This window comes from Vanacampus margaritifer, chromosome 12 (genome assembly GCF_051991255.1).
Source record: "Vanacampus margaritifer isolate UIUO_Vmar chromosome 12, RoL_Vmar_1.0, whole genome shotgun sequence".
Lineage (NCBI taxonomy): Eukaryota > Metazoa > Chordata > Actinopteri > Syngnathiformes > Syngnathidae > Vanacampus > Vanacampus margaritifer.
The window spans coordinates 19,692,397-19,720,355 of NC_135443.1; the positions used below are offsets into that span (position 1 = coordinate 19,692,397).

General features: G+C 43.0%; 1 protein-coding gene across 5 annotated transcripts in view; it reads right to left on the reverse strand.

Moving 5' to 3' along the window:
- The window catches only part of LOC144061198 (disks large homolog 5-like), a 69,928-nt gene that overhangs the window by 39,118 nt on the left and 2,851 nt on the right, over window positions 1-27,959 (reverse strand). For all 5 annotated transcript variants that reach the window (XM_077581405.1, XM_077581404.1, XM_077581403.1 and 2 more), the window contains exons 2-10: window positions 7,371-7,439; window positions 5,615-5,789; window positions 4,592-4,735; window positions 4,154-4,337; window positions 2,490-2,749; window positions 1,788-2,100; window positions 1,160-1,390; window positions 462-646; window positions 259-384 (exon numbers count right to left, since the gene is read on the reverse strand). In XM_077581405.1, the coding sequence (XP_077437531.1) occupies window positions 259-384; window positions 462-646; window positions 1,160-1,390; window positions 1,788-2,100; window positions 2,490-2,749; window positions 4,154-4,337; window positions 4,592-4,735; window positions 5,615-5,789; window positions 7,371-7,439 (1,687 nt within the window). The remainder of the gene's footprint in view (window positions 1-258; window positions 385-461; window positions 647-1,159; window positions 1,391-1,787; window positions 2,101-2,489; window positions 2,750-4,153; window positions 4,338-4,591; window positions 4,736-5,614; window positions 5,790-7,370; window positions 7,440-27,959) is intronic.

The following is a 27,959-nucleotide window of genomic DNA, read 5'->3' on the forward strand; positions in this document are numbered from 1 at the left end:
TTACATTTTTAATCTTGGCATGTGCAAACGCCGCCAGACAAATGAGTGAGCCCTTCATGCCTTTCATGTTACAATATTATAGCTTACACCCCAAACACACGCAGAGCATAACAGCAGTCACATAAACTTGGGAGAGGAATGGCAACATTGCGCTGTACTCGCTTACACGAAGGATGATTTTACTTGGGTTGTTGAGTTAATTAGCTTTTCCAACATTTGCCCCCATTTTAAATGTTTACAAGAACAAAAACAACTAACTTCATCTCTTTGAGCTCTCGCAAAGCGTCATTCTTCTGCTTCCTCATGTCATCCAGATTACGCAGCGCATCTGCTAGATCGCTGACCGCCCTGTCTCGCTCCCGACGCAGGTTGTCGCACAGTGTCCTGTGGAATGCAGAAAAGGGTGACCGTGCATCATCTGCCAAGCCTTCAAAACAACTGGTAGGTCTCAGCGGACGGACCTGATGCTTTCCCTCTCCGCCACGATTTTGTCCCGCTCTTGGAAGGCCCAGTCCCGTCGACATTTGGCCACCTCGGTCTCCTGCATGGCCTCCTTCAGCTCCTGGGACATTGCCTCATACTGTTTCCTCAGCATCTCAATCTCCTTGTTGGCACGCTCCATGTCGAGTGTGGCTGAGTCTTGTTTCTGCATGGGTGCATTTCATTAGATGGCCATATGTCATATTCCTTGTTGAATTCTTATATTTGAGATAAACAAGCATTGGTGATGATATTTGGTACAGTCTGAGCAATCCCATGAGGTCCAATAATAATTTTGCTGTAGCAAAATGTAGATTAGAGATTTTCAATTGACTCTGTCAAATACAATTAACTGTAGGTTATATTGTTTGTAGCAGGTGACATTTAACGTAAACAAACAAAATATTTCAATTTATAATAATACTAGCATGCTATAAATCTTACTGTATTTTTTTGTTGTGTCTATACTCTCTGTGCAAACTAGTTAATTGTGTAAAGTGTAAAGTTCAAATGCAACCAAGAAGGGGATCTAGTGGGGTGACAGTAGTGCACCCTAAATCGGCTTAACAGTCAGTGCAGTGATATACTAATGTAATCCTCAGCCTGACCAATAAGCTCTTTAGAATACATCTAACCTTTGACGTTGATACTCATGTGTGGCAGCAGAGGGCCTGCTCACCTGTCGGGCCTGGTAGTACTCCCGAAGGAGCTGATCCCTTTGAATGATGGCCTCGGTCCTCTCCTTGCGGGCCACGTCACGCTCCTCCCGGACCATCTCGATGTCCTTGCAGGCCTGGCTCAGCTCTTTCTGGGCCTCGGCTTTGTCCTTCACCTCGTGGCAGTACTTCTCCAGCAGCTCGTTCCTCTCGCAGATGGCCCTGTCACGGTCCACCAGCGACGAGTTCAACTCCTGCAAAGGGGAATGAGGAAAGGTAAAGCATTATAACTCTGAGTCATTGACGGCCTGAGCCAATGAATCTCGCTGGCGGGCGTGCAATATGTTCAGAAACAATCTTCATAGAGTAGGAAGAGTGAAACTATTTTTTATCTGGCCTGCATTCTACCAGATGGGAAGGTAATGTTTCATTATCTTCCTTTAACAAACTCACTGATGCACACTTGGGTCAGGAACTGAAAAGGTACAAAGTAATTTTTTCAGATAACAAAAAACTCAATCTAAGACTGATTATAATATATGTATTAATACATTAATTTCAGGGATAGAATTGAGCATGATGTTATTCTAAAATATTAGATATATGTAACCCTAATACACACGACATATCCACACTACCCTAGTTGCGGACCTGTCTGAGCGCTTCCAACTCCTCGCTGGCCACGACTCTTTCCGAGGAGGTGTTTTTCAGCCGGGCTTCGGCTGCCTCCAGTTCTGTCTGCAGCTTGTCTAGCTCCTTGATGACCTGGTCGCGCTCGCTCATGATGAGGCGATACTCGTTGAAGACAGAGTCACGTTCCTCCTTGTATTTGTCGCAGTCCTTGGCTGACTTCAGCTGCAAGTTCTTGTAGCGAGTCACCTCCGACTGCAACCGCTCCATCTCGCGCTGGAGCTCCTTATTTTGAGCGGATGACTTATTCAGTTCCTGTTGCACAGAATCAAACCTGGGAGGACGAAATTGTGGATATGTAGTTTATATACTGTAGATGTGCAAAACAACACAAGAAAGCAGACATAACATGAACCAAAATATTCTTAACTAATCAATACTGAAGAATTATGTCTCGTGTTTTCCAAGGCCAAACAACAATAACTGGATTGCCAGCATTTTCTCTACATTAGCTTGCATTAACACAGTGCCGAGTGCATAGTATAATCACAAAGTACTGGGATGCTTCCCCTTGGCAGGCTTCCCGCTCAAAAAGCCCAACAGTTGGCCAATCAGATGGTGCTTTGGGAAGAAGGCCTTGAAGATAAGCGCTTGTTTGAAATAGACTATGAACATAAGGGCTCAGTATTTGACGCATATACGGTACACAAGTAATACTTTCACCTCCTCATAGAGTTGGAGTACTGCTGCTGGTAGTGCATTGCCGAGTCACGTTGTATGAGCAGCGCGTCCATCTGCTTCTGCAGCCGCCGGTTCTCCTCCTCGGCCTGCTCCAGGCGGCTCAGGTCCGTGTTGTGCATGGCTACCTTCTCGCCGTAGCGCTTGCTGAGGGCGTCATATTCCTTCTTCACGCTCTCCAGCTTTTCCATGGCCGTGTCGTACAGTTTGTTCAGCACCTCCGAGGAGCCTTTTTCTCGCATGACCTTCCATGTATGACAAAAAAAAATCATTTCATCATCAAGACTCATTTTGAACATAGTGGATGCTCCTAATTGAATACTGTAACGCTTCAGTCAGAGTTTTAGGTGTGTGTTGTGTAACTTTTTACATGACATTCTTATACTGTATCTTCTTCTTTTCCTTGTACTGTAACTAAAACAGCTGATGCTTACGCAAGTAATAACATATTAACACAGCTAAAATGTTCCTTTAAATTTTCATGGACACGGAAAGATTTTATAATGGTGACAGTTCCGTCCAAATATAAAATGATCTCAATTTGAAGACACTATTTTATTGCATTCAAACGCAAGCATGCTATTTTATGAGTCAGCAGCAGGTGGCATTACAGAGCAATCGTCCACAATCACAAGAAATCTCAACATTCATGGTAAAAGAGTGCAGTTTAGGAGAAGTATTATACATTATTTAGACACGTCAATGCACATGACTGGAGCAGCAAATGAGTAAAATCAAAGGGCTTACAATATTAACAGTAGCGTTTGTCCTTGTATGCACGTTACTCATTCTAGTGAATGTTTCATTATGGTAGATCTTGCTGATAACGCCTGCTGGATTCCTGTGAGAGCGGCATTGGCCGGGGGGCTGTGTTAACCTTGCCTACGCAGCATATATCCTCATCTTGTAGCTAGATGCTTTGGGTCAGTGTGCCCTTTGGCCAAGCCAAAGCCATTTTTTCTCTTTTGCACATGCCCTTTTGTAGAGATGCTCTGTATACATTTCCCCTTCGGCTTATCTTACAACGTGCACTTAGACACTGTACTATCTCCATAGGTGCACTGTGTCGAAGTCCTATATGGGTCAGAGTACACTTTGTTAGCCAGAGTGCAGCCAAAGTCACTTATTCAATGTACAGTAGATTCAAACACAGCGCTGGACAATTCACCTTACCACAGTTGATCTCACTTCAATTCTAATGTGTCACCAGGAAATGTTTTAGGGAACATTTTAACATTCTTAACTGCCATACAATATATGGAGATGAAGGCAAAATGAAACTAAAATACAGTTAAACTACTCATCCTTTGAAGATAGATTTGAATCTCAGCTCTGGCCTTCAGTTTGCACAACATCTACGGCTTACTCCCACATTCCAAAAACATGTTGGGTTCATTAAAAATTTGAAATTAACTCTAAATTGAAAACCTACAGATGCAAGGGGTGAACATGCAATTTCTATGCAGGAACGCCGTGGCCGAGATTCCACACCCGGATCTCACAACTGTGAGATAGATGTGCTAAATAATCATTACTTTCACCGTGCTGAATTCTCGAGGAATATTGTTCCAAAATGTTTTACTGAACTACGTTTTTAAAGCATCTCTCAGTCTTAAGTGTAAAGGGTTTTGTAGTGCTGAGGGCCGTACCTGTTGCTGCTGCAGTCGGAGGTCAGACAACTCCTTCTGGTCTTGACCGTGTAGCCGCTGGAGCTCCTCGCAACTCTGTTTGAGGTGATTGTGCTCTCGGACCAGCTGAGCGTTTTCCCTCCGCAGCGTCTCCATCTCCTCCTTGAGCTGCGTCTGTTCGCCCAAGACGCGGCTGTGCAGCATGCTGTATGAAAAGCAAGTAGACAAAGGGGGTAAACTCATGCAGAAGTGTTCGGGAATGTCAAGTGACATGTCAAAGGTAACCATAAAGCTATGTAATTTTATTTATGGCCACTATACACTGTATTGAGGTTTTATATGGGGCATTTTCACTTGGTTTAGGTTCATTGTAATCAGAATACAAGGCTCCATGTAAACCTGGCAAATGATAAATATGTAATATAGCAGCAAAAGAGATTTAGCACGAGGCCTACTCACTGATAGAAGTCGGCCTCTTTGACAGCCTCCTCGCACCTCTTCAGTGTTTTGGTGTGCTGGTTCTGGAGAGACTGCAGATCTGCCATGGCCCTCATGCACTGGCTTTTTAAGCGCTCATAGTCATGGCCAGCTTTGGAATTTGGCCTTAAAAGAGAGACGCGACAAGAAAAGGAGTTGAAACTCAGAATAGTGGAGACAAAACCCGACCTGGGCGCAAGGACAGTAAAGAAAGGGTTGAGATTCCACCCATAGGAGAGATCGGCAACATTCTTAAAGGATAGAAAAAGGTACTGATTATAAATGTTTTGATAATCGTAGCATTGACCAGTTCTTTCCAATCGAACGCAATGGCCAGTAGTTTTGCAAAACTGCGTGAAACAAACCAAATATTTTATTTATTTTTTTTAAAGACAAAAATGTAACAACTGAGGCAGGCTGAGCAAACAAAAAGACACCGTCTACACGCAGAGTACCTCTAATAGTGAAAAGAGTTCATCTGAGACACTGTTTGCAGGGTTATGTAGGTGCTACTGTTTTGGTTAGCAAAAGAGTACAAATAGGCTCAGCAATCAACTCTAATGCCTGAACAACAGCGTCTATTTCGGGGAGGCGTGTAGTTGTTAAAGTGCTTGCCAGTACAGTAATTTCTGGATTATAAACCGCTACCTTTTTCACTCGCCACTTCCTTGTTCGTCAATCAGAGTGCTTTGTTCATTGGCTACATTCACTTCACGTCCATGGGTTGGAATAGTAGGCTTTCCCCACACACACAAGAAGATTTTTGGTCATAAATATAAAACACGTTCAATATTTAAGATTGTCGGCACCAACTTGGTTTGAACACTATTACAAATCTACCCTTAACACACTTCAAACATAATGATAATCTTATAGGAGATACAATTGTTGGGTGTTTGATGTCCTTGGACTGGAGGGGACCTGATTTGGGCCCCTTCCAGACTGTCTTTATGTGTGTATCTGGCCTTAGGAAGAACCGCTTGGCATGCGCCAGGGGCTTTGTACCTGCAGTCATCGAATGTGGTGCCAGGCGATGCTAGGGCCAGACGCTTGCGAAGCTCGTCCCTCTCCCTGGTCACCTGGCGAAGCTGGAACAGGAAGGTGTCCAGGTGGTCGCCGGGCGGCCGGTTGTCATTGATGGCGGGGGGAGGGGAGGACGCCTCGCCGTTAACAGGCGAACCTGTGACAGCGAGCAAGTTGGCAACGTCATAGTCAGAGAAAGGCACAGTACAGTTCAAATGACACCTAACTAGTGGAATCATACACACCTTTAAAAGTCTTTAAATGGTCTTCAATCAAATCATTATTTTACATTACATTTTTTTCTTTCCTAGACTTAAAAGTGTTAATGTTCAAACTGTGCATTATGTTTAAGTGGCTTACAATATCAGTTATGTATTTTAGGAATGGGGGGTCGGGGGAGATGTCCCTGATGAACACTTATGCCTACTACAGTACGCTGTTGCATTGGTAATTATGATGGTACTTGGCGCAAAATGTTTTGAGAACCGTTTGCGTACCTGTTGCTGACTGCAGGGTGGATTTTCTTGTAGGGATTTGTCTAAGTACAAGCCGTAAAATGTAATCAAAATGGTTGCTTCAAAGCAAAATGGCTGACTTCTTGTCCCAAGTCAGTTATAGGGCTTTTGAGACATTTTCCTGTGTACAGTTATGATGTCAACCCAATTTTATGTTTCTGTGACAATGCTGTTGGGGGCCAATTTTTTTCCAACTTTCCACTACAAGACGATGCTACAGATTTAGATTGGGAGGAGTGGTCACATTGGAGAACCTTAAAGTACAAAGGTTAGGATAAAAACTTTTCCCAAAAAAAGCATATTAATTTCTCAGTAGAATAACAAACATCTTCACATTTCCTGATGCTAGTCATTATAATTGATACTATCAGAAAGACAGTACAGTATTTTTATGTCTCAGTGACTATGTGGTTTTGAAAGAGCTGAATATTTGATTCCACCATTGCACTGGAAAAGACTAATGACATTTCCAGTGAGTTATTTTCAACTTGAACAATGGAAGACCAGTGTAATTCCAACATAATCCTCTAGGGTGGTTTGAGTGCCAGTGTGCTGTATATCCAGAGAGATGTATCTAGTAATTACAAGATGTGTAGTTTGTGACAGGGGGATGTTAAAAGGGAAGAGACATTTGGATTTGATGAGTGTATTTGTTTTTTTAGTCTGGTTTCAGAGAGCATTCCTTTGGTTCTACTTACCATAAGGCTTACTACAAGTACAAACTTTGAATACTTCGCCAAAAAGACAAGTAAATGTGTCACCAAGCAGTCACCGCTATACAAAGAAACGCATCCATGGCACAGAGACTTGGGGCAGGAAATTTGAGGATTATGTTCATCTTTGACTCAACATTTTGGCCCTTCTGGAAGTTTATGTAACACAGCTGAGTCATTTGGACCTTCGTCAAAAGCAACGAAAACAAGCACAGCAGTGATCACTTAAAAAAGGGGAGAACATAGCGAGGGGTTTTCAGCGCTTCAATGTAGAGTGGAAAAATCCTCTCTTCTTGAACCCTCAAGCTAATTTCTTATGCATCCCATAACTCATGATGAGCTAATTTAAGAACAATTGCAAAAATTCTGAAAATATGGCTATTGCAATGTTTTTTTTATTGACTGTGTTTTTTCCTAATTTAACAAAAGTCTTGCCTCAGTACCACAAGTACCAAGTTCTCAAAATATGACCATATTATGATGGGAAAATGTTTGTGAACCATTACGTACCAACACTGCTGAGGGAGCTGCTGCTCTCTGAGTCGGACGGCATGGTGGAGAGAACGCTATATGTGGAACCTGCCAACACAAAACACATTTCCGACATAAATCTCTCGCAGCATGGGACTGAACTGACTTCCTCTTATGGATCGGACCCGGCTACAGCCATCTTGCCTCCGCAGGTGTACGACACAATCAGTCGCGGGGTTAGGCTCGGGATAATACCGACGTCGACGTTCCTCCTCAGCAAACTCCACATTAACGCCCCAGACTGCTGTCATCATTAAACCGCCTTTCCCCTCACTTTGCACTCTGCCTGGCTTTGATGTATAGTCTCTGTATGTTTCTGCTACACTGGCACAATGTCACAGCTCAAATGGGATTTTCTCTTTTCATGTCAGGAGTGTGAGCACGCACGCACGCGTGCACACACACAGCAGAGAGAGAGAAGGATAATTCTTCTTCTCAATGGCTCTACATATCGTTAAAATGGGGGAATATTTTTGCACAGGCGACCGCAATGCACAGAGGTGACGTGCAGATGTTTGTTACGTTGCAGAATGTCTGCTCTAAAGGGCAACAGCAACCTTCCAGCAACATGAGCAGTCCAAAGATGAAGCTCAGATTTGTGCATTTTGCAGAAAGAACCATACTTCACTCAACACACTGAACATTTTTGTTTAGGATTTACATCCTCACATCATTACCTTACATCCAAATTTTAGCCTCACTGGACTATTAGCAAATATGAGATGCACGAATGGCCTCTATTAACAGAGTATGCAAAAAGTAGTAAAACATACCCTTTTTAGTTAATTACACAGCTACTAGTGGGCAAGTCATCTATTTAGGACTCTCTTTAATCTTAATTTACACACTCCAATTCACCACATCCATCCATTTTCTCCCTGGGCTTGACCTCATTAAGGTCGCAGGTGAGCTGGAGCCTGGAGCTGGAGAAGTACATAGAAGGTCAAAAGGAGCTGCACTGTGTCTTTGTCTATCTACAGAAACCCTATGGAAGGGTACAAATTGTGTGAGGAAGGCTGGAGTGGCAGAGAAGTATGTTGGAATAGTGCCGGATATTTATGAGGGTGGCAGAACAGTAGTGAGGTGTGCTATATGTATGACAGAGGAGTTTAAGGTGGAGGTGGGACAGCATCAGGGATTATTTCTAAGACCCTTCATCTTTCAGATGAGGTTAGACTGGAATACCCATAGACCATGAGGTTTGCAGATGACATTGTGATATGCAATGAAAGCAGGGAGAAGATGGAGGAAGACTTTAGAAAGGTTGAGGTGTTCTCTGGAAAAGGAGAGGATGAGGCTAGAATGTGTTGCCCTTTATCATTTCTTTTTAGTCAGAGTACTACATATACTCATACAATGGAGAAGTACTTTCTAGTTGCTTTAGATTTCTTTACAGATGCTTTAAAACGGGCAGTTTAAAAATGATGTTTAAAAACTGAGATAATCAAGATCAGACAATATGAAAAAATTATTGGGATTTTTCTTTTTTTTGCGAAACCACCTAAACTGTATCACGCATGCACATTGTGTACTGGCAATTTTGTTGACTAGTATCCGATTAATCCATTTTATAATCAATACGACATGCTATTTTAAAAATATTTGATAGTGATTTATATTTCCATTACTTCCTATGAGAAACATTTATCTTAAATCCAAACAAGAGGGACCAGCCTGCTGGATCACTTTATGTGCAACCTTGCATTTTATATGCTACACCCCTAAAAAAATAAATCTTCACCCCTTTTTTCTACACTCAATTAAAAAGTGCTGTGCTTCCTCCTGCAGCAGGAACCTGAGCCCCGCTCCTTACAGTGAACAAAACCTTTGTGAATCCATCACAGCTCGTAAGGAGAAAGTGCCAGCAAATCACAAAAGGAAAACAGATCTGCTGGTGCGTGCCAGCCTCCTCTAAATGGGCCTCAACAATAAACGGTCAGTGGCGCTGAAAATCTTTTTCACAAGCTAATGGCACGAACATCAATACAAATGCAGGGTTTAAATAATAAAAAAAAATAACATAGCGTGTGCTATATTTACTCTGCCACACAAGTTCCTGTGAAGAGGGTTTAAGAGATGGCTGTCTTTGTAAGCAGCAGGCAACAGATTGATGCCAACTGCTCCCCATCTCCATCTCGGTCTTCGCCTCCCCACTGGGTTTTAGCTGCGGTCTGGCTCCAGCCCTTCCATGTGTTACAAGGCCAAGCCTAATTAAGTGTGAGCGAGAGCGAGACTGAGCCACTCCATCTTAGACCCTGTAGACAGAGGAGATGCCGGGCGGGGGTGGCAAAAGGGCAAACCAGGAGATGGCGTGGAGGAGAGGCAAGCGGATGAAAGGAAGATAGTCGGGCCACAAAAAAGAGATATAGGGTGCTTGGAAGAAAAGGGGAAACCCAAGTAAGAGTTAGATAGGTGGGATTAAAAAAAAGAGCACATCGGAAACGAAAGGCTTTTAATGTTTTCTGATCATCCGTGATGCTGAACACGTTTGGTGTTGAGAGCTTTGATTTTCTACCAGCCAATGAAGCAGACTTCAGGCTGTGCATTATTACGTCGCCATAAAAATAAAACCTCTATTTCTTTAATAGGACGAATAGCCACCGTTAATATGAAAGTTTTACCTAAAATAAACTATTTTTTCTCAATGATTCCATTTAAACCTACGGCTAAATGGTTCCAGTTGTTGGACTCAGCCGTTACAAAATTTTACTGGAAGAAAAAAAAGAAGCAAAGATTAGTCTATCTACTCTTCAGAAAAGTAAATCCAAAGGTGGTCTAGAGGCACCAAATTTTATGTACTACTATATAGCTAACCAGCTACAATATATCGTTCTATGGGCACAACCCAACAGAGATACTAACTGTTGGCTGGAACTAGAACAGAAGGATTGTAATTACCTCAGACTTCTAGATTTACTCTTTATTACAACATCAATTAAGCGACATAATTGTTTTAAAAACCCAATGATTTCCGCCACCCTGACTGCTTGGTGGAAGGCATTAGAAATTACAAAAGCCCAAGTGGAGCCCTGTGGGCTTTCTCCCCTATGGCATAACCCTGACTTTCGAATTAACAACCAAACGTTTTATTTAGGTGTGTGGGAGCAGAAAGGAATCACACATCTTCACCATCTCTTCTCAGATAATATGTTTATATCATATACATTTTTGCTCCAAAAATACAAAATAACAAACGGAAATTTTTTACATTATCTGCAAATTAAAAATATGATAAAGAAACAAATTCCAACACTTCAGGGTACGCTCCAACCGCCTGGCTTAGCTAAAGACATTACCAAGCTTTCTCCGACAACAACAAAAAAACTTTCAAAAATATATAAGTTACTTTCATATACGGATAAAATGTCTTTACCCATCTTAAAATGGGAGACAGACTTGTCTATAGCTTCGGAATCTGACTTTTGGATTCAAGTTTGTGAAAATGCATTTAAAATGACAAAACACACAAATTTACAACTTATCCAATACAAAATTATCCATAGAACATAAATTACTCAATATATGATGAAGAAAATGGGGCTCTCCGACTCCGACATTTGTCTCCAGTGTTTACAAAACACTACAGACACTTATTTTCATGCTTTATGGTTATGCACTCCGGTTATGTATTTCTGGACTAAAGTCTTAGAAAAACTTTCCGCTATCTTGGACTATAGGATACCTTTATCTCCAAACTTGTGTTTGCTAGGTGGCCTAACAACAACTGACCTACCACATAAACAATTTCAATCTACACTTGTAGCCCTTACTATCGGTAAAAAAACAATTCTTGTTAACTGGAAAAATAAACAAACTCTGAATATCGACCAATGGTCTAACCTCCTCATAAATCACATTTTAATGGAAAAAATATCGGCCTCAAATAAAAAACAAATATCAAAATTCATAGAAATATGGTCTACGTATATAGAATATTTTAACCTAATTCTGGTTATTTAATTCTGCCTGTTAGCGAGAGCCACCACATCGTGATAACTTACATTGATGTCTCTGCATTTGACAGTTTGTAACTAATGGTTGTATTTTTATAGTCAGGAATCCAGTTGCTGCCAACAGGATCGAGCAGATTCACCTCCAATGGGCAAAAGGGCTAATATTCGGATTCACTGCATGCCAGGGGACTAACTCTACAGGTGCTGTCCCCCCTGGCTGGGCGTGGGCGGGTCTGCCCCTCTGTTGGCTGCTGGGTGGCAGCTGCGTCTTGGTCGTTCCCTGGGTCTCGTGGGCTGTGCTGTGTTGCGGGGCTCTCCCTGGTGTCCGGGGCGGCGCCGCCCCGGCGCGGTCCGTCGCTCTGGGTCCGGCGACGCGGGTCGGGGCCTGTGGGCCGCCGGGGTGCCCCGTGGTTCCCTCTCCCCTCCCCCTTCCTCCCCCTTGCTTCCTCTCCCTCTTCACCTCTCCCCGCCCGTCCTCCGCCTCCCTGTCCCTTCTCCCTCGTCGCCCTTCTTCCTCCTCTCCCCCTCTCTCTGCGGCCCTGCCGCTGCCTCCTGCCCTTCCTGTCGTCTCCTTCCCCCGTCCCCTCCCCCTCCCCTGTCCGCCCTCCTCCCCCTCCCCTAGGCCGGGGGTTCCATCCGTGGCCCGGGTCTCGGCGCTCCGGGGGCCGGGGGAGTGGGCGGGATTGGTGTTGTGCCCGCCCCGCTCCGGTGGGCCTCCGGGCACTTCGGGCGGGCCCCGGTATCCGGGGGGCGAGCCCCGCCGGGGTCCCGGTGGGGTGGGTGGGGGTTTGGTGGGCGGGTGCGCCTCCCCCCCGCCCGGTTGGGGGGAGCCCAGCTGGTCGCTCCTCTTAGCTCACTGCACTAGTTTTGCACAATACATTTTAGGGCACATAACACACTTTGGGGGGGAGTGGGGTGGGGTGGAGACACCGTCTCCGCCCTGCAGCTCCCCTCCAAATTTTAATGCACCACACAACTGGGGGGGGGGGCATCGGTTGGGGCAGACCGCAGTATGGAGCAGTGCTGCGGTCGCCTGTCCGTGTGCACCCCCCCATTAATTTATTTTAATGCAACACATATGCTCATTGACATGCCTGAGGGGCGGGTGGATCGGAGCAGGGGGGATATCATTTCCCTCTGCTCCGGTTCACCTGCCCCCAATTTTAATGCACCACACACACACACTTATGTATATACACTGGGTGGGGTCACACTCACGGTTTAGGGGTAGAGTTCGCCAGTCGGCGAGCTGGCGAACTTAGTAACAGGGTTAGTTTTTCACTTAGATCGTTGGGGTGACGACCGGGGCCTCTCCCCGCTGGGCCTGGGGTTCGGGGATGCCGCCCGTCCTCCGGTGCCCCCATCTCCCCTTCTGCCCCTGGTGTTCCGTCCCTCCGCGTGGTGGGGTGGGCGCGGGTGCCCTCTCCGCTCCGCTGCCCGGCCCCCTCTTCGGCGCAGATGCCTGGGTGCGGTGTGTCCCCGGGGTCTGGGGTCGGGGGCTGGGGGGCTGTCGGTTGGTGGGGGGGTGCCGGGGTGGGGGGTGTTGGGGTGGGGAGGGTGTCTGGGGATTTGGGGACCTGGGGGCGGTTGGGGCTGGGTTGGGGTGGGTGGAGCGGGGGTTGTGGGCCGTTGGGGTGCCTGGTGGGCCTGCAGTGCCCCGTCCTGCTGCGTTGGGTTGGGGGCGCGGGCCGCGTTGGGGTGGGGGGCGCGGGCCGCGTTGGGGTGGGGGGCGCGGGCCGCGTTGGGGTGGGGGGGCGCGGGCCGCGTTGGGGTGGGGGGCGCGGGCCGCGTTGGGGTGGGGGGCGCTCCTGCTCCGGGGTGTGCTCTCCGGCCGGTGGCCCCTGCGGGGCCCGGGGGTCGTCCTTTGGCACGGCCGCGGCCTGGGGGGCCCTGAGGTGTTGCGCTTGCTCTGTCCTGGCGGGGGTCGACGGCTCCCCTCTCTGGTGGAGATTTTCATGCATGCTAGATCCACCACACCAGCATCTATCGAGACTCAGACACAATTTGTTTCTCCCTCAGGTCATTGATACGGTGGAGGCTGGTGTCTGTGGATTTCACTCTGCTTCGTCTGTCCTTTCTACCTTTCCTCAGTTTCTCCTTTGGGCCCTTGAGGTTTCCCTGATTTGTTGGAGTTTAGATGTCTCTGGGGTTGGTGAAGGTTAGTGGCCCGGTGGGTGGTGTCTGGTCGGTGCTGGGCTTCGCTTTTCTTTCTTTTCTTTGGTCCCCCTTCGGGTCTCCTGGCGGCCCCACGACCCTGGCTGGATTTTGAAGTGTTCGGTTTAGGTGAACGGTATGGGAATTCTTTTTTTCTTTCTCACGCACGCACGCACACACACACACACGCACAAACACACATACAAAAAAAAAAAAAGGAGAACAATGATGATGACATGTCAAATGATCAATACTGAGATCTCCCAGAAAAAAATAAAAAATAAAAAAAATAAAAAAAATAAAAAATAAAACCTCAAAACTCATTTGCATGGTTGCGAGAGCTGACTTCTTGAACCCACTATCAGGTTGAGCAGGTCTCACTCTAAACAGACGTAAGACACGACGAGGCTTTAGCACAACTCAGCTGCAGGGTAAGTCCTTTTCAAATCCTACACGTCTTAAGGCTGATGGTAAAAAGCCTGAAATGTTGCTTCTTGAATGCATTTTTTGTTGTTATTTGAAAGGCACTCAGATGAATTAAAATTGCCACTAATCCCAATGACAGAGGATACTTGCCAGCTGACTCACAAACAGTAAATACACAGTAGAGAGTAAACCCTTTTGCAGTTACACCAGCAGCTTAATTTATATAGCTCATTACAGTGAAAATCGAAAATAGTTATTAGTTACAAATGTGTGGCATTTGCATGAATCCCACCGCTGCCACCAATGTAGCGTGCCGCGTATATGGCATGTATAAACACTCTTCAATGGACAAAAATACTCCTGAACATTTACCCTTTTGAAACCTGCTGGCCTTGTTTATTTAACACAATTCTCAGTGAACACCCTGGCACGACTTATCATACGTCATCACTGTGCGACCATTCACTTTTAACGCTTCACTCTTTGCATGCGGCCACTTGGTTTTATCATCTAAACTTCCCACCGAACTATGAAAATGAATATGAAAATTCAGTATGAGTGTGGACATTGGTCCACTGTAACATGTTCGGTAAATGTTATCGGTCGGATGTGATGAGATCTGTAAATCTATTGGCGGCATGAAGCTCATTGGTAAAAATCCATAAATTAACTGCATCATGTTTAAAGTCGCAGAGTTCAAAGCATGAGGAAAAGTAGAGGTTTATAGTCTGGAAATTAACCATTAAGCTAGTTTTAGAAATATTTTTAATTTAGCTTTTTTTTCTACTTCTAATGTTATCCTGTTTTGATGCCAATTTTATATTGAGAAATGTGATCCAGATTGGTTGTGCCGTATAGAGGAGGTCTTTCATGGATGTAAACCTGAGATAACTTCATGTTGATCTTCTTCATTAAGACTGTGCCTCAGTTTTGCCTCAGCTGCTTTGAGAAGTGATGAAGCAGCCAATTCTGATTCATAGATCAATAGATTACTACACCCATCTGTACTTTCTATATCCAGCATAACACTCCCACAAACGGGAGGATTACAGGCCAATCCCCAGGATTTGGCCACACGGACAAAATGAGCACATTTGGATGAGAACCGCAAGCTTAGAAGCAATTAGCTCGAATGTCATATACGAGACAGCTTCCTGGAGGTCCATGGGTTAGCGGCATTAGCTGCTGTCCGACATGCATTAAATCATGGATAGTAATTAGCACCATCAGCAAAAAGTGTGGCTGATAAATTGTAAACATGATGTCTGTGTCAATAAAGCATCAGGGAAGATCCTGGAGATCCTGAGGGGGGAAAAAAGCAATAAAAAGGACAAATAAAGAACACATCTAGTTGAATTCTGATTTTGACAGATTCCATTAGTGACCATTAAATATGGTGATGGTCTTTGGTAAGACAGCAAAGGTGAGAAACGTAGCCTCAGAGGACTTGAGGCAGTGTTAGCACTGGCCTGTTGCTATGATCTAAATAGGTCACAGGACTCGTCTCTACCTTCGGGGTCTCACTACCCCCACTCGCTTGCTTCGCCGCCTTCTCTCCAGATCAAGTGATGTGCTCGGCGACCGACGCTCGCTTCAGATGAATAGATTAGGTGTTCAGGCACATAAGGCGAGGTGACACATGTTGCCATGGTGAGGCTGGATGAGGAGAGGAAGAGGCAACTAGGCGAGAGGGCTGAAATAGAGCGTACAAGGAGAGAGGCTTGGCGGGCCTTATCAAACAAAGATGCAAAGTCTGGCTTCAACTGAGACTAAATTATTAAACAGTTCCAGAAAATTCCCAGGATTGCCAACTGACAAAAAAAAAAAAGAGATAAAAACGCTAAGATTAGAATCTTGATAGAACGCGGCCGTTGCCTGAAACCTCCTTGCTGATAAGCCTAGTTCATAACTTATAATTAGCCAGGGATCACATGGTCAAGAAGCAACATTGCAAAAATACAGTCTATTTTTTTGTTAGTAGTCAGCTCCACTTACTGTAAAAAACAGCAACCAAAAAAAACACACAAACCAAGAGGCGAGTACAAGTATTTTTGTTCCCTTTTGCACATTTGGCTTCACTGCCTGTAAACTGGAGAAGCGTGCAATAATATCAGCACAAAAAATCATGGCCTGGCATGACTCGCTAGTTTTATGTTGGTGGGATGGTGTGTCAGTACAAAGCCAAAGACGCGCAAATTTACATCCCTGACCTCTAAATCCTGGCTATGGTGCAGTTTATGGAGCGTGGTAGCTATTGGACTGAGCAAGTGATTCATCTTACTCCAACCTCAACGATCAATGCGATACCAAAAAGCGGAGCACACCAATCAGGGATTGGCATTTTACTTAATTGAGTGCATTTTTTCGCAATATTTTTTAATGGGATGGTAGAATCTTGCACGAAATGCTCTGAACTCTTGTTTCCATATTACTGTAACTCTAAGCAGAATAATGCTGCCTGTAGGGATTACCATAATGAAGGTCTACAAGGAGGTCACGTTCTTCTTCTCCAGGCTATAAAATTGATACACAGTACACTGCATGTTGCCTCAATTACTTCAAGACATAATTAAGTGCCCAAGAAATTAGAGACAGAATTGTGGGTGCCGAAAATGGAAGTGCCACAGAAAAGGCCAAATTGAAGAATTTACTGTAAGTCATTTTTGTGTGTGACGTCTCTCATACTTAAAAAAAAAATAAAAGTTAAGCTGTTAAATCTGCATGTGTGTGCTCATCTTTAGCAATCTCCAACATGCCTCACATTTTGTTCCACAATTCACTTTGAATCAATTGATAGTGAATTAAATTGAAAATGAGAGTAATCTGATTTTCTTTTTAAAATGATAAACAACAGCAATAGTGAGAATGTGTGTCTCTCCTTATTCTAAAAATTCACAGTGTTTAAAAGTGGTGTTCGAAAGTCCCAGAAAATATTTCCAAACGGTTGTAGTAGTCCGATGTCACAGACTAATAACAGAAAACAAACTACTGTAAGGTCTTTGTCACAGTCTTAACCTCAAAGGATAACCTTGGGCAAAATTATCAGTGAGACTCTAGATGAACTGCAGACAGCAGATCAGTTGAATAGAAACAATGTGACAAGCAAATAACACCAGCATTGCAGTACCCACACAAAGACACAAAGACTTCTACTACTACAACTGATTTCAATGGTCATACTGATTACCGTTGGGTGATATAAACTACATGGCCAGCAGAGAGCCAGCGTGGGAATGTAACCAGAGACACCACATTAAAATCCCCACTAAACTGTGAACCCCAGAAAGATTTACCCATCAGGGATGCACTTCATCAGGGTTGTGTGAATGTGTTTCTATATACACACACACACCTTTATGTAACCAGATGAAAACCCATTGAGATTAAGATCTCTTTTACAAGGGTGACCTGGCCAATACATACAATAATTTTTATTTTTTTTTTACAAATGTATGATGTCTTAAAATAAAGTGCATACACGTTAATGGACAAATAACAAATACATAATACATAACATTATAACCCAGACGTGCTGTGATATTCTGACTATTATCAGGATTGTTTGTGCAGCATTTGCAGTTTGCACTATTAAGATAATTAAAGATGTGGCAACATTAATGCAATCACGAGTCAATTGCTTTCAACACAAAGCGGTCGATTAAATCTCGGGTGTTCAACTTCACTGTCTCATTGAAGCTGGCATGTTCTGCCTCTTATACAATGTGAGAAGCCGGCAAATACCTTGGTCTACTTCAAACTCCTCTCACACTGGTCCACGCAGGACACTGAGCTGGGAAAAAGCTGTGGAAATTCCGCCTCGCGATTGTGAAAAAAACTGTGAACTGTACTCCTTTGTCACTGTCTCTGGACCTATTTTTATTTATTTATCTTTATATAACGTGAGAGACCCGACCACACAACTCTCACGTAATAATATCCACAGACAACCATAAGTTTCCTCCCCAAATAAAGACAGAGTAGCAGTAGTATAATAACTAGAGGAAAAATCAAACAAATTGCCCCTTGTGGGATAAATAAAGTTGTCTGAATCTGAATCAATTTAGGAAAAAAAGATAGGCTAATTGTTAACACATCTGGTAATTGGAGCAACAAACCCCTTTTTATTGTGGTGAATGACTTGGGAGACACGGTATACAAACACTCAACACCAGTTACTCCTTTATTGTATTTGTGTCCGGCAATAGCGCAAGCTACAGGTCACTTCCTAATTAGCTATTTATCCGTTTCACATCACAAAGACCAAGTCCATGCCTAACTTGGTGTTGACCACTTACATAAGGAATTGGGATTGGCTTTTACAATTGTCGACTTATGACACTCAGGTCGCACAATATAGGATAATTGATCGGGGTTATCTTTTAGAGACGTCTGACATGAAAATTTTGATTTGCCGACTTGGATTAGAAGGAGTTAATCAGGCTCATATTTTGTCACAATTATCAGTGTCTATGTACAGTATGTTCCCAGCTTTAGGTGCAGGATCGACCATCTAACCCCAACCTGACCTAGTGTATAGTAGTAGATCTGCTGGATCATTTAAAAAAATACCTCCTTGTCCTGTTTCATAAGCTTCAAGCCTTTCTTTCAGACACCGACTCTTAAAGGATAACAACAACAAATCAACTTTTTTTTTTGCTTATAAACTGGTCTACAAATGCTGTCTATATGTCCTGGTCATTACTTTGACATCTTAGTGCATGTTTGTTGAAAGCTTGAATTTGGGGCAAAACCCGTATGTTCGGCGCCATCTTCAGGTAACACACTGGGATAAACTCAATTTGGCTGTTTGCCCTCATTACACGAGACAATACATACTACGTCACTTGTTCCGTAGTCGCCCCCGTCACCCATCGGCTCATTCTCGTACGCGCCTCCTTAGCGAGTTCCTGTTGTCAATCGCAGCCAGACCACGCCCAATTCTCTCCCCATTCGCAACCCAACGGTCCTCCAGGCAACACCCCCTTTGAGCGCCAATTTCAAATCTTAGTGAGGGGTGGAGCAAGAGTCTGACTTCCTGTTGAGTTATCCTTTAAGGAACTACTAAAATGTCATGTTTGACTTTTCTGTGTGTGTTTGCTTTACATGTTCTATCTGCTAAACTGCGCAAACAATGTTAATTGCTCGGTCCAACTCCGTCCTTCCACTTCCAATACGACGGCCTTACTTCTGGTGGGTCAAACATTCTGGGCAGCAAGCCAGAGTAGCTTCGCTGCTGGTGCAAAAAGGGCCAACCATCTGATTTCAGGAGTCCACTATGCTAAGCATAAACATAAGAGACGTCCAAACGTGATGACTCCATGAGCCGGGATTACTCCTCAGCACGCACAGTGCCTGAGTCACAGCTCCGTGTTCTTCGGGGCCCCTGGTCAAAACCCACCCACCTCTTTCACTATGTGGTTTGTCATGCTGTTTGCGCTTTAACGCACAAGATAAAAATTATCTTCCTCAAATAGAACCTAACAGTCATGAAGACAAAGTAAGGTCTTCGGCCCAGCAAACTGGAACAAATTGGAACAATTGAGCTGCATCAATGTTGAAATATACCCCTCAGAGCAATCCGGTCCGCTTGATTATCAGCAAGCCATTAGGAGTCTCCACGCTACAAAATAATGCCTTGTTCTGCGTAAAGGAGACATCACTTTTGTCCTGAACAGCTTGCCTGTGCCAAGGGCTGCGAGAACGAAAGGGTGAAAATGTTCTTCAAAGTGTTCGCCAAACCTGCTACAGCTCAAGTAGTCCAAATGGGAGCTGCCAAAGCTGCCTGCCTGAGTGGAAGAAACCCACAAATGGAATTTTGGACGATCTTTCCGACATTCCTTTCATCTTTAACTCATTCACTCCCAGCCATTTTCACTAAAACAATCCCCTTCACTCCCGGCTGTTTTACTGGATTTTGACTGATTTTGCAAGGCCCACAGAACATTGTGTTCTGTTGCTATAAAAAACATGAAACCTACCAAAATAAAGATTAAAGTCTCTTCTTTCATCAGGAAAAAAAAGTATTTCTATCTGTTTCCGTTTTGCAGCAATTAGCATTAGAATATAGCTAAGTTTCATCATTATTCACAAATCTATTTAGAATTCTGAGTAATTGAGGGTTTTTTCAACATGGTCCTGGTTCATTTCCAATGCTCTGCTGCCACCCGCTGGCCGTTTGTGTAATAACTACAATGCAGTCGAGAGGCTACATCAAAAACTGAATGCTCGAGCATTAAAAAGCCCATAAAAAACATATAAATACGTCTTTGGACACTTAAAACATTTAATATTGAACATATTTATACATTTTTGGGAGCAAATGAGTTAATAACAAGTGCCAGTGTGTTGATTTAGATAGCCTTTACACAGCGTGTACAGATAATTAATTCCCTGTACTTTTGTACAGGTCACCCGTCTGAAGAGCTAGAAATAAGTCTATCGAACATTTCTAGCAAGTCTTTTGACAATTTAAACATCTCAATGAGGTGATCTAAACTTGTTGCGAGCTCATGATGACACATGGAACAATGACCAGGTTTACAAGGTGCAAGAGCGTTAAACTGAACTAAATTGATAAGTGCTATTGATAAACATCAAACCGTACATTCAGGATGACAATCATGACACAGTTAAAAAACAAAACATAATTGGAGAGGAAAACAAATAACTGCAATGTGCGAAGAATTAGAAGAGGCACCGTTACTGTACATTTAAATCTGGCGCTCTTGCTCCTAATTTGTGCTTTAGCCTTTGTCCAGCATAAAAACAATAAGGGATCAAATGCTGTCATCTTATTTGCTGATGATTACACTGTGCCTCACACTCAACCTGGAGCATCGCGTGACACAGGCAGACAAATGTGTGCAGGTGTTGGCTATACAAATTAAGGAGTTGAAGATTAAGCAGATGGAGACTGGAGAGCCGGCGACATGTGCCAAGAGTGTCAGAGGAAGCTGGACGCCCGTACTGCGGCAGAATGGGAAAGGACCGGCAGGATGGATGAATAGACAGAGTGGGAGGTAAGGTAAGGTAACGCAAGGTCAAAAAGCTGTTTATTTCCATGACATCAAAAGCCTAGTAAATATTTACATGCCAACATTTCCTCTACAATAACTAGAAAGCGTACAAATGTGTAAAATTTTAATTAAGACCAGCTGTACTATGCAGCTTTCAGGTTGTGGTTCATGCAAAGAGTGCATAAAAGGTGCTAGCAGATACAATTCACTAGTACATTATTTTCATACTTAAAAGATACACAAGAGACATACTTAATAGGACCGCAGGATTAAATTGCAACAATAACACTGAGACCCAGTGGACACACTGAGGTCAACCTCTTATTAGCCTGTTTTGCAAGCCTTGGTAGATTTATTGAACAGCATATCTGACAAGGACAGCCATGCTAGCCGAGGAGCTAATTACAACTTGTGGAAGGCTGCCACTAGGGGTGTTTAAAAAAAAATCGATTTGGCAATATATCTCGCACAATTCTCAAATCGATTCGATATGCGGCCGAATCGATTTTTAAACATAAATTTTTTATGGGAATATTCAACAAAACGTCTTACTTAGGGTTAGGATTCACACATTAAGCATGGAAGAATGTTATATTAATGGAACATTAAGCCTTAATATTTTATTTCAGTGCTGTTCAAACATGAAACAGACTGCAACCTGTTTGTTAAATGCGGTGGCTCAGTTATAAACCAAAAATTTCAGATAAATAAATAGATTTTCATATAAATCTTACAGTGTACATGTACAAGTTTACTGATTAGTATATTCTAAATTTGAGTAAAAAAAAAAATATCGCAATAATCAATTCATAGATTTACATCGGGATTAATCGGCATCGGATCGAATATTGACCTATGAATCGTGAATCGAATCGCCAGGTACTAGGCAATTCACACCCCTAGCTGCCACTAATAATTATTCTTTTTGTCTGTTCAATCTTTACCCTTGTTCTTAAAAATGGCTACAGACAAGTAGACTATTCCAAAAGGCGCACAATTTGGCTTTGAAAAAAAGGACTGATTAATAGACTAGTGCTAGTTTTAAACACATGGTTCAAATGACACAATTCTCCCCCCTCGTGTAGCTGCTGTGGAAATCTATCAAAACGGCAACCTGTGCTGCAGGTTGAGCAGAGATCTCACGGTGTGATAAAACACACATTGACTGTCTTATAGAAAACATGATGCGCTCTAATGCCATCAATCAAAGAAAAGCAGCAACGACAGTTAACTGCAGATGAACCGATGGCTTCCTCTTCACACCGGGAACGCGGGGAGGAGATGGTGATCGCCAAGGAAGGGGAGGAAGCGAGCAGACGAGAGGTAGCGAGTTTGACTGGGTGCGTCATGGCGTGACAGCACACATGTATAAATGCACACACATTGAGAGGGGAAAAGTGAGGCCAGGTTCAGCCCATGGGAGATATTTCAAGTCAGCAGTCTTGACAAGAGCGTTAGGGCCATAATTCATTATGTCTTTGTCACTGCTTTATGGAGTGGGACAAAATCTGGGAAAGAAGACACACACACACACACACACACACACACACACACACACACGCACACAAATATATACACATTCATGCACACGCACACAGAGTGTCTATGTCCGAGCTGCTGTACACGGCAAACTGCTGAGCAACCACTTTGGGTCTGTCTGACAAAAGGCCTGTTGTCTCCCCTTCCTCTTTGTCTCAGCCTGCTCTTCTTCTGTCTCACTGGTGTGCTCCAAACAAAGTTGAAAAAGCTATGTATCCACTATCAAGTCCGTAAAAATAATTGAAATCTGAAGGATCAATTCATCACTACATGCTTGGAACAATAAACACTTCATCTCAAACAAATGCCTCATTTCATTTCCCACCATCCGAAATAACAGGTGGTGCCAGCCATTACCTTTCAAATATGATACCTGATATCACCAATGTGGATTACCAAACTAACACAGAGAGGGTGGTTTATCAGTACATGTGAAATCTTATTATGTGTATATTACAACACTGATAGCACAATATATAATATAGAAAACTATTAACATCCTTAATGTCATTCAATTAATTCATGTCAATAAATTATTGGAGGTGTTTACGTGTTTTATAATATTTTTGCAAAGCATTACAAGTAATGTAAAATGAGAGTGGTCTTTAAAAGAATATAGGGACTATTATGGTATGTACAGATTCAGAAAGTTGGCAAAAACAAAGGCAGGCTGGATGTCACTAATGAGCTGCATAGCTAATGGAAACACAGACATGGATGCACGCAACACTGGAGCAATCACAGGTTTTAATGACACAGTCTACAAATAACCTAACATCATTCATTACTGTGCAGGCAGCTTGTTTACGACATGCGGTAAGATTCCACATTTGTGTGGATATTTTGGTGCTGCAGTATTAGTTACAATCAAATTGAAAAAGTTGCATAATTACTAAATCTTGAATGTGAGTGAACGACAGCAAATCTCAATTCATGGATTCTAACATGTAACGCTATATAAGAGCTAATGAAACTAGCAACAATGTTACAGTAATCAAATGTTTAATGGCTATTTGAACACAAAATATTATTTTAATTAGATTAATCTGTCAATTTTGGGGGATTAATTGTTAATCTTTTTTAAAGAGTCAAATTCCCATCATTTCATTATACAAAAACACATTAGTACAATACTTCAAATTGACAGTGTAGAAGATGAACCAACATTATGATTCAGTTGCTGGTTTGGTCTGTAACGTGCAGCATTCAGGAAAGGACACTGCACACAGACTGCTGTCAAGTTGGCTGCAGCCTGCAATGTACGAGCTGTGGGTGATAATTTTTTCCTGACCGGCATTGATCAACATATGCCAATGAAAATCGGTGTCCGATCAAACAGCCCCACTACTGCAAATATTCACGAATGTAGTTGCATCATCAATACTGCTTATCCTGCACAGTCACCGGGAGGTCAAGTTTAGCGCAGTCATTGTGTGATCTAGTATCAAAATGGTTGGCAGATCAAGAAGGGAAAAAGGACAAGAAATCAAGGACAAGGAAAGAATGCAAGAGGCAAACGAGCATCAGAAGGAGAGTGTGGACACCGCAACCTTTCCAGATGAATTTTGCTGCCCTCTGCTAGAAGTGTGTTTATATCACTGTCACATTGAGTGTGGCAGTGTGTATGTGTGTGCAGCATGTGTGTGCAGCATGTGTGCGCACGGGTCCATCTTTAGGTCAGTCGTGAGCCAGGCTGTGTAATCAGCTTGCAGCCGTTTGCATAAATATGAATCTGATTACATTTACTCGGCGGACGAGGACGTGCTGAATGACTCCAGTGGCTAGTGGTTTAATTAGAGAGTTTGTCAAGAAGGGGGGAAAGGACCCGAGACACACACAGTCCCCCTGTATTCTGACGCACGGCCTGACGGGCTGAATAATGAATGACTTGTTTGTATGTTTGTCTCCATCAGAATTTAGAAAAGGTTTTAAACTGGAATGGCACTTGGGAGATGGGAAGAAGGCTTCCATCAAGGCAGAAGACACTTTCAGTTCATTTATGTAAAAGGAAGAAGGTTGTCAATTCTCAATTGACCAATCAATTATATATTATTATAGAACTCGCTGACAATCACAATCCGTGACTCAAAAGCTGTCCTGGGACGCATTTTGGGGTGCAGACCGCAAGTTTGTAGCATTTAATTTCACATCCATGGACAATTAATAAACCTAAAATTCCTGTTTCTGGTATGCGGTCAAAACAAATATGGTCGCAGGACAAAACATGCACAGAGACTCGAACCCTGTTCTCCTGACTGTGAGTCAAGCATGCTAACCACTAAATAGTAACCACATGCTGACCAACAACAGATAAAGGCGCTGAAACATCTGCAGTAGAGTGAGCCGACGCCATCTTGTAGAGCGCACACATGTGCGTGCATGCAGGCTCAGCTGGCAAAGACAGCCAGGCATCATGCGAGCTTGACGAGCAGAGAGCAGGTCACTATCAACAAGATTGATCACACACTCATTTACTCTCTGCATCTCACATATCCCTCACGCCAAGCTGAAACGACGAACAGCGAAGCTCCGGAAAGGTTGCGTTCCCATATACACTGGGAGTGCCCGGAGGCTTTGTCTTTGCTCTCTGCTTCTCAAGTGCACTTAAAAGGCGGTAATCGCATCAACCGAATCGCTACAGCAAAGATAATGAGAATAACATTCAAGAAAAAACACTCAACACTCGAGTCGGAACACAGGCGGCCAAGGAGTGCGCGACGGCAGAAGCAGAGGGCTGCAAAGGCGTGATAATAGCGTGTCTTACAACGACAGTTTACTCCAGCCAGAGAGGAAAACACAGGGCTTAATCCGCTCTTGAATAACTGCAGGCTGAGACGCACTATGAACACCCTCTCTCCTTGTACATGGCGGGTCAACACACTCAAAGTACATTATTGCGCCTTTAGGGATACAATGATATGTCAAAAGGTTTTACTTTTATATTCTTTTTACCACCTTTGGGAAAGGGCTGGAAAAGTAATTACTAGTGATGGGACGAACAACACTGGCGCGCCAGCACTGTGCCGAGTGCGCAAGTGTGAAACCCCGTATCGGCGCGTGTATCGCTTTAATAAAAAAATCGCGTGACCGAAACAGGACGTGTGTCGTTTGGATGTGCCGCGCCAAATTGTATTTATAGGTAGACAAACTGTATCAACATGTTGCGTGTTTGTTGGATGGAGATTAAACTGTTTGCTGTTGCTGAAAATTTACCTGTACCTGTTGGATTTTTGTTTGCTTCCACTCATGGATCGTTCTAGAAAATTTTCACAAGTCTGGAATCATTTTGATCAGAGAAAGTATCCACACCTTTATCAACTGGCACTTAAATATTTATGCACGCCAGCTTCCTCTGTTCCCTGTGAACGAGTGTTCTCTAAGGCAGGGGAACTGGTGTCCAAGAGGAAAAATCGCCTTGGAGCAATCACACTTCAAAAACTTTTGTTTCTCAATAAAAAAGTATGACAGAATCTATTTTTAGTGTGTTATTACATATGGTTTAAAACTTTTAACAAAATCCCATACAGAAGTTAAACATTTTAACTTTTATTTTTTATTTTATTTTATTTTATTTATTATATTAATATTATTTTATTACATACAAATTTGCTATATTTTACAAGCCAACTCATATGAGCATCTAATAAACAACTCAGCAAGCAAATGGACCAACTGAAATTATACAAAGATGAGATCATATTTTAGGTAAAAGACTAGCAAGTGAATAAATAAAATTTATTAAATTTATTTTATAAATATAAATTCATAAGCTAATATTAAGGTTTACAGCATGCACGTTTTACCATCTTATTTTCATTTTGTTTATCTGCAATGATTTTAGATCTACACCAGAGGTCACTATTGAGTGACCAACACAGTGTCAATACAGTTTGTGTAATGTGTCAATATACTCCTTGAGGTATCATCGTCCCATCACTACGAAAATCTACATTGCAATGTAGTAGAGTAAAAAAAAAATTAAGATACCAAGCCTGCAGTTTTGGAAGGGAAGACTGCTTCATTTCAGTCAGTAGGCTTTATTTTTGTAAAAAATATGTATATTATAGTTTTTAGCTAAGTTCAGTGCTTAACAAGTGCAGTCCACATGTTTACATATTTTATCATTGCTTCATGACACATTAAAAATTTAAGTGATCAGGCCACAAATTAGTTTGAATTATTCTTGTAATCTGACTTCATTTACGGACTTGTTTTTTGGTGGACTTTTGTGAAGTTGTTGGAGTGAACACTTAAAAGACTACACATCGTGTACTTTTGAACATGTTCAAAATTTCCTTGGGACAAGAATTTATTTATTTTTTTAACTGTTGATGAATGTCTGACAGCTGTTTCCAGCCTTGAACAAAGAAATCAACATTCGCTTAGCCTCGCAAGCCATACACAGAAGGTCGGCTAAATTTCATCGCCAACATCACCAGGTTAAAACATGTGTTGCTCTTCACCGATTGGTCTTTTTCACTGTTTAGTTAGATTTGCCCCGCCTCAGAAATGTGCTTGATGGCGACTGTGTCCAGACTCACTTGCTAGTAGCGATGAGTCTGGTTTCCAGGCTAACATTCGTTATGTTCGTAAACATTCACAAATGTTAGCCGTGGAATACGGGCTTCAGAAACACATTCATGCTACTAGTGTTGCTAACTTGCTAATGGCCAGCACTCACAGCAAGTCACTCAGCAAGAACAGTGGCTAACAGGTTGGCCAATTAAGAGTCGGACAACTCTACACTCTTATTGGCTGACACCCATATCACACACAAAGGCCAGGCTTCGCCTTTTAAAGCTATATAAACTCAACATCACAAACACTATAATAGAATGTGAAAATGGTGACCCCAACTGGACGAAAATAATACCTGCACATTATCGTGTTTAACAATGACAAATCGTTTTTTATTTGATGAATGGGGCAATGCAGTGCACTATTCTAAAAATATTTGATAGCTGCCGCCTTACTCGAAATAGTAGCCAGTTTTGACAGCAACAATGCACTAATAGCCAGAGTCATGTGCAGCTACCACAGAGTCCTGAAATGACCCTTTGGAACTACATTGTACCTTAAGGGACAGAAAACGTGTCGAGAAACACCTACGAGTCAGATCACGGACAACGTGTGCAGCTGCATTAAAAAATGAACAGTATTTCAGGATCAGCGTTAATCCGCAGCGGCAACAATCAATCTGAGAGGTATTACGGCTTGGAAAGGATTGGCAGTAGCAGACCTAAACGTTTCAAACAAAGCTTCTCCTATGCCAAAACCAATGGGGTGGGGAGTATCTACATCTCCTGCTTACATTTGGGTCTCTGGGCCCATTTAGAGGCATGATGCTGGTTGTGAGTAATCCGGGGGCAAAACTAGACGAGAGCTTGCACATGGTTGCTTTGTCTGTGGCACGACTACAGTTGAAATATATTTTCATTAAGGCGTGGATTTATTGCGGCGCTGAAGGTAAATCTGGTTGA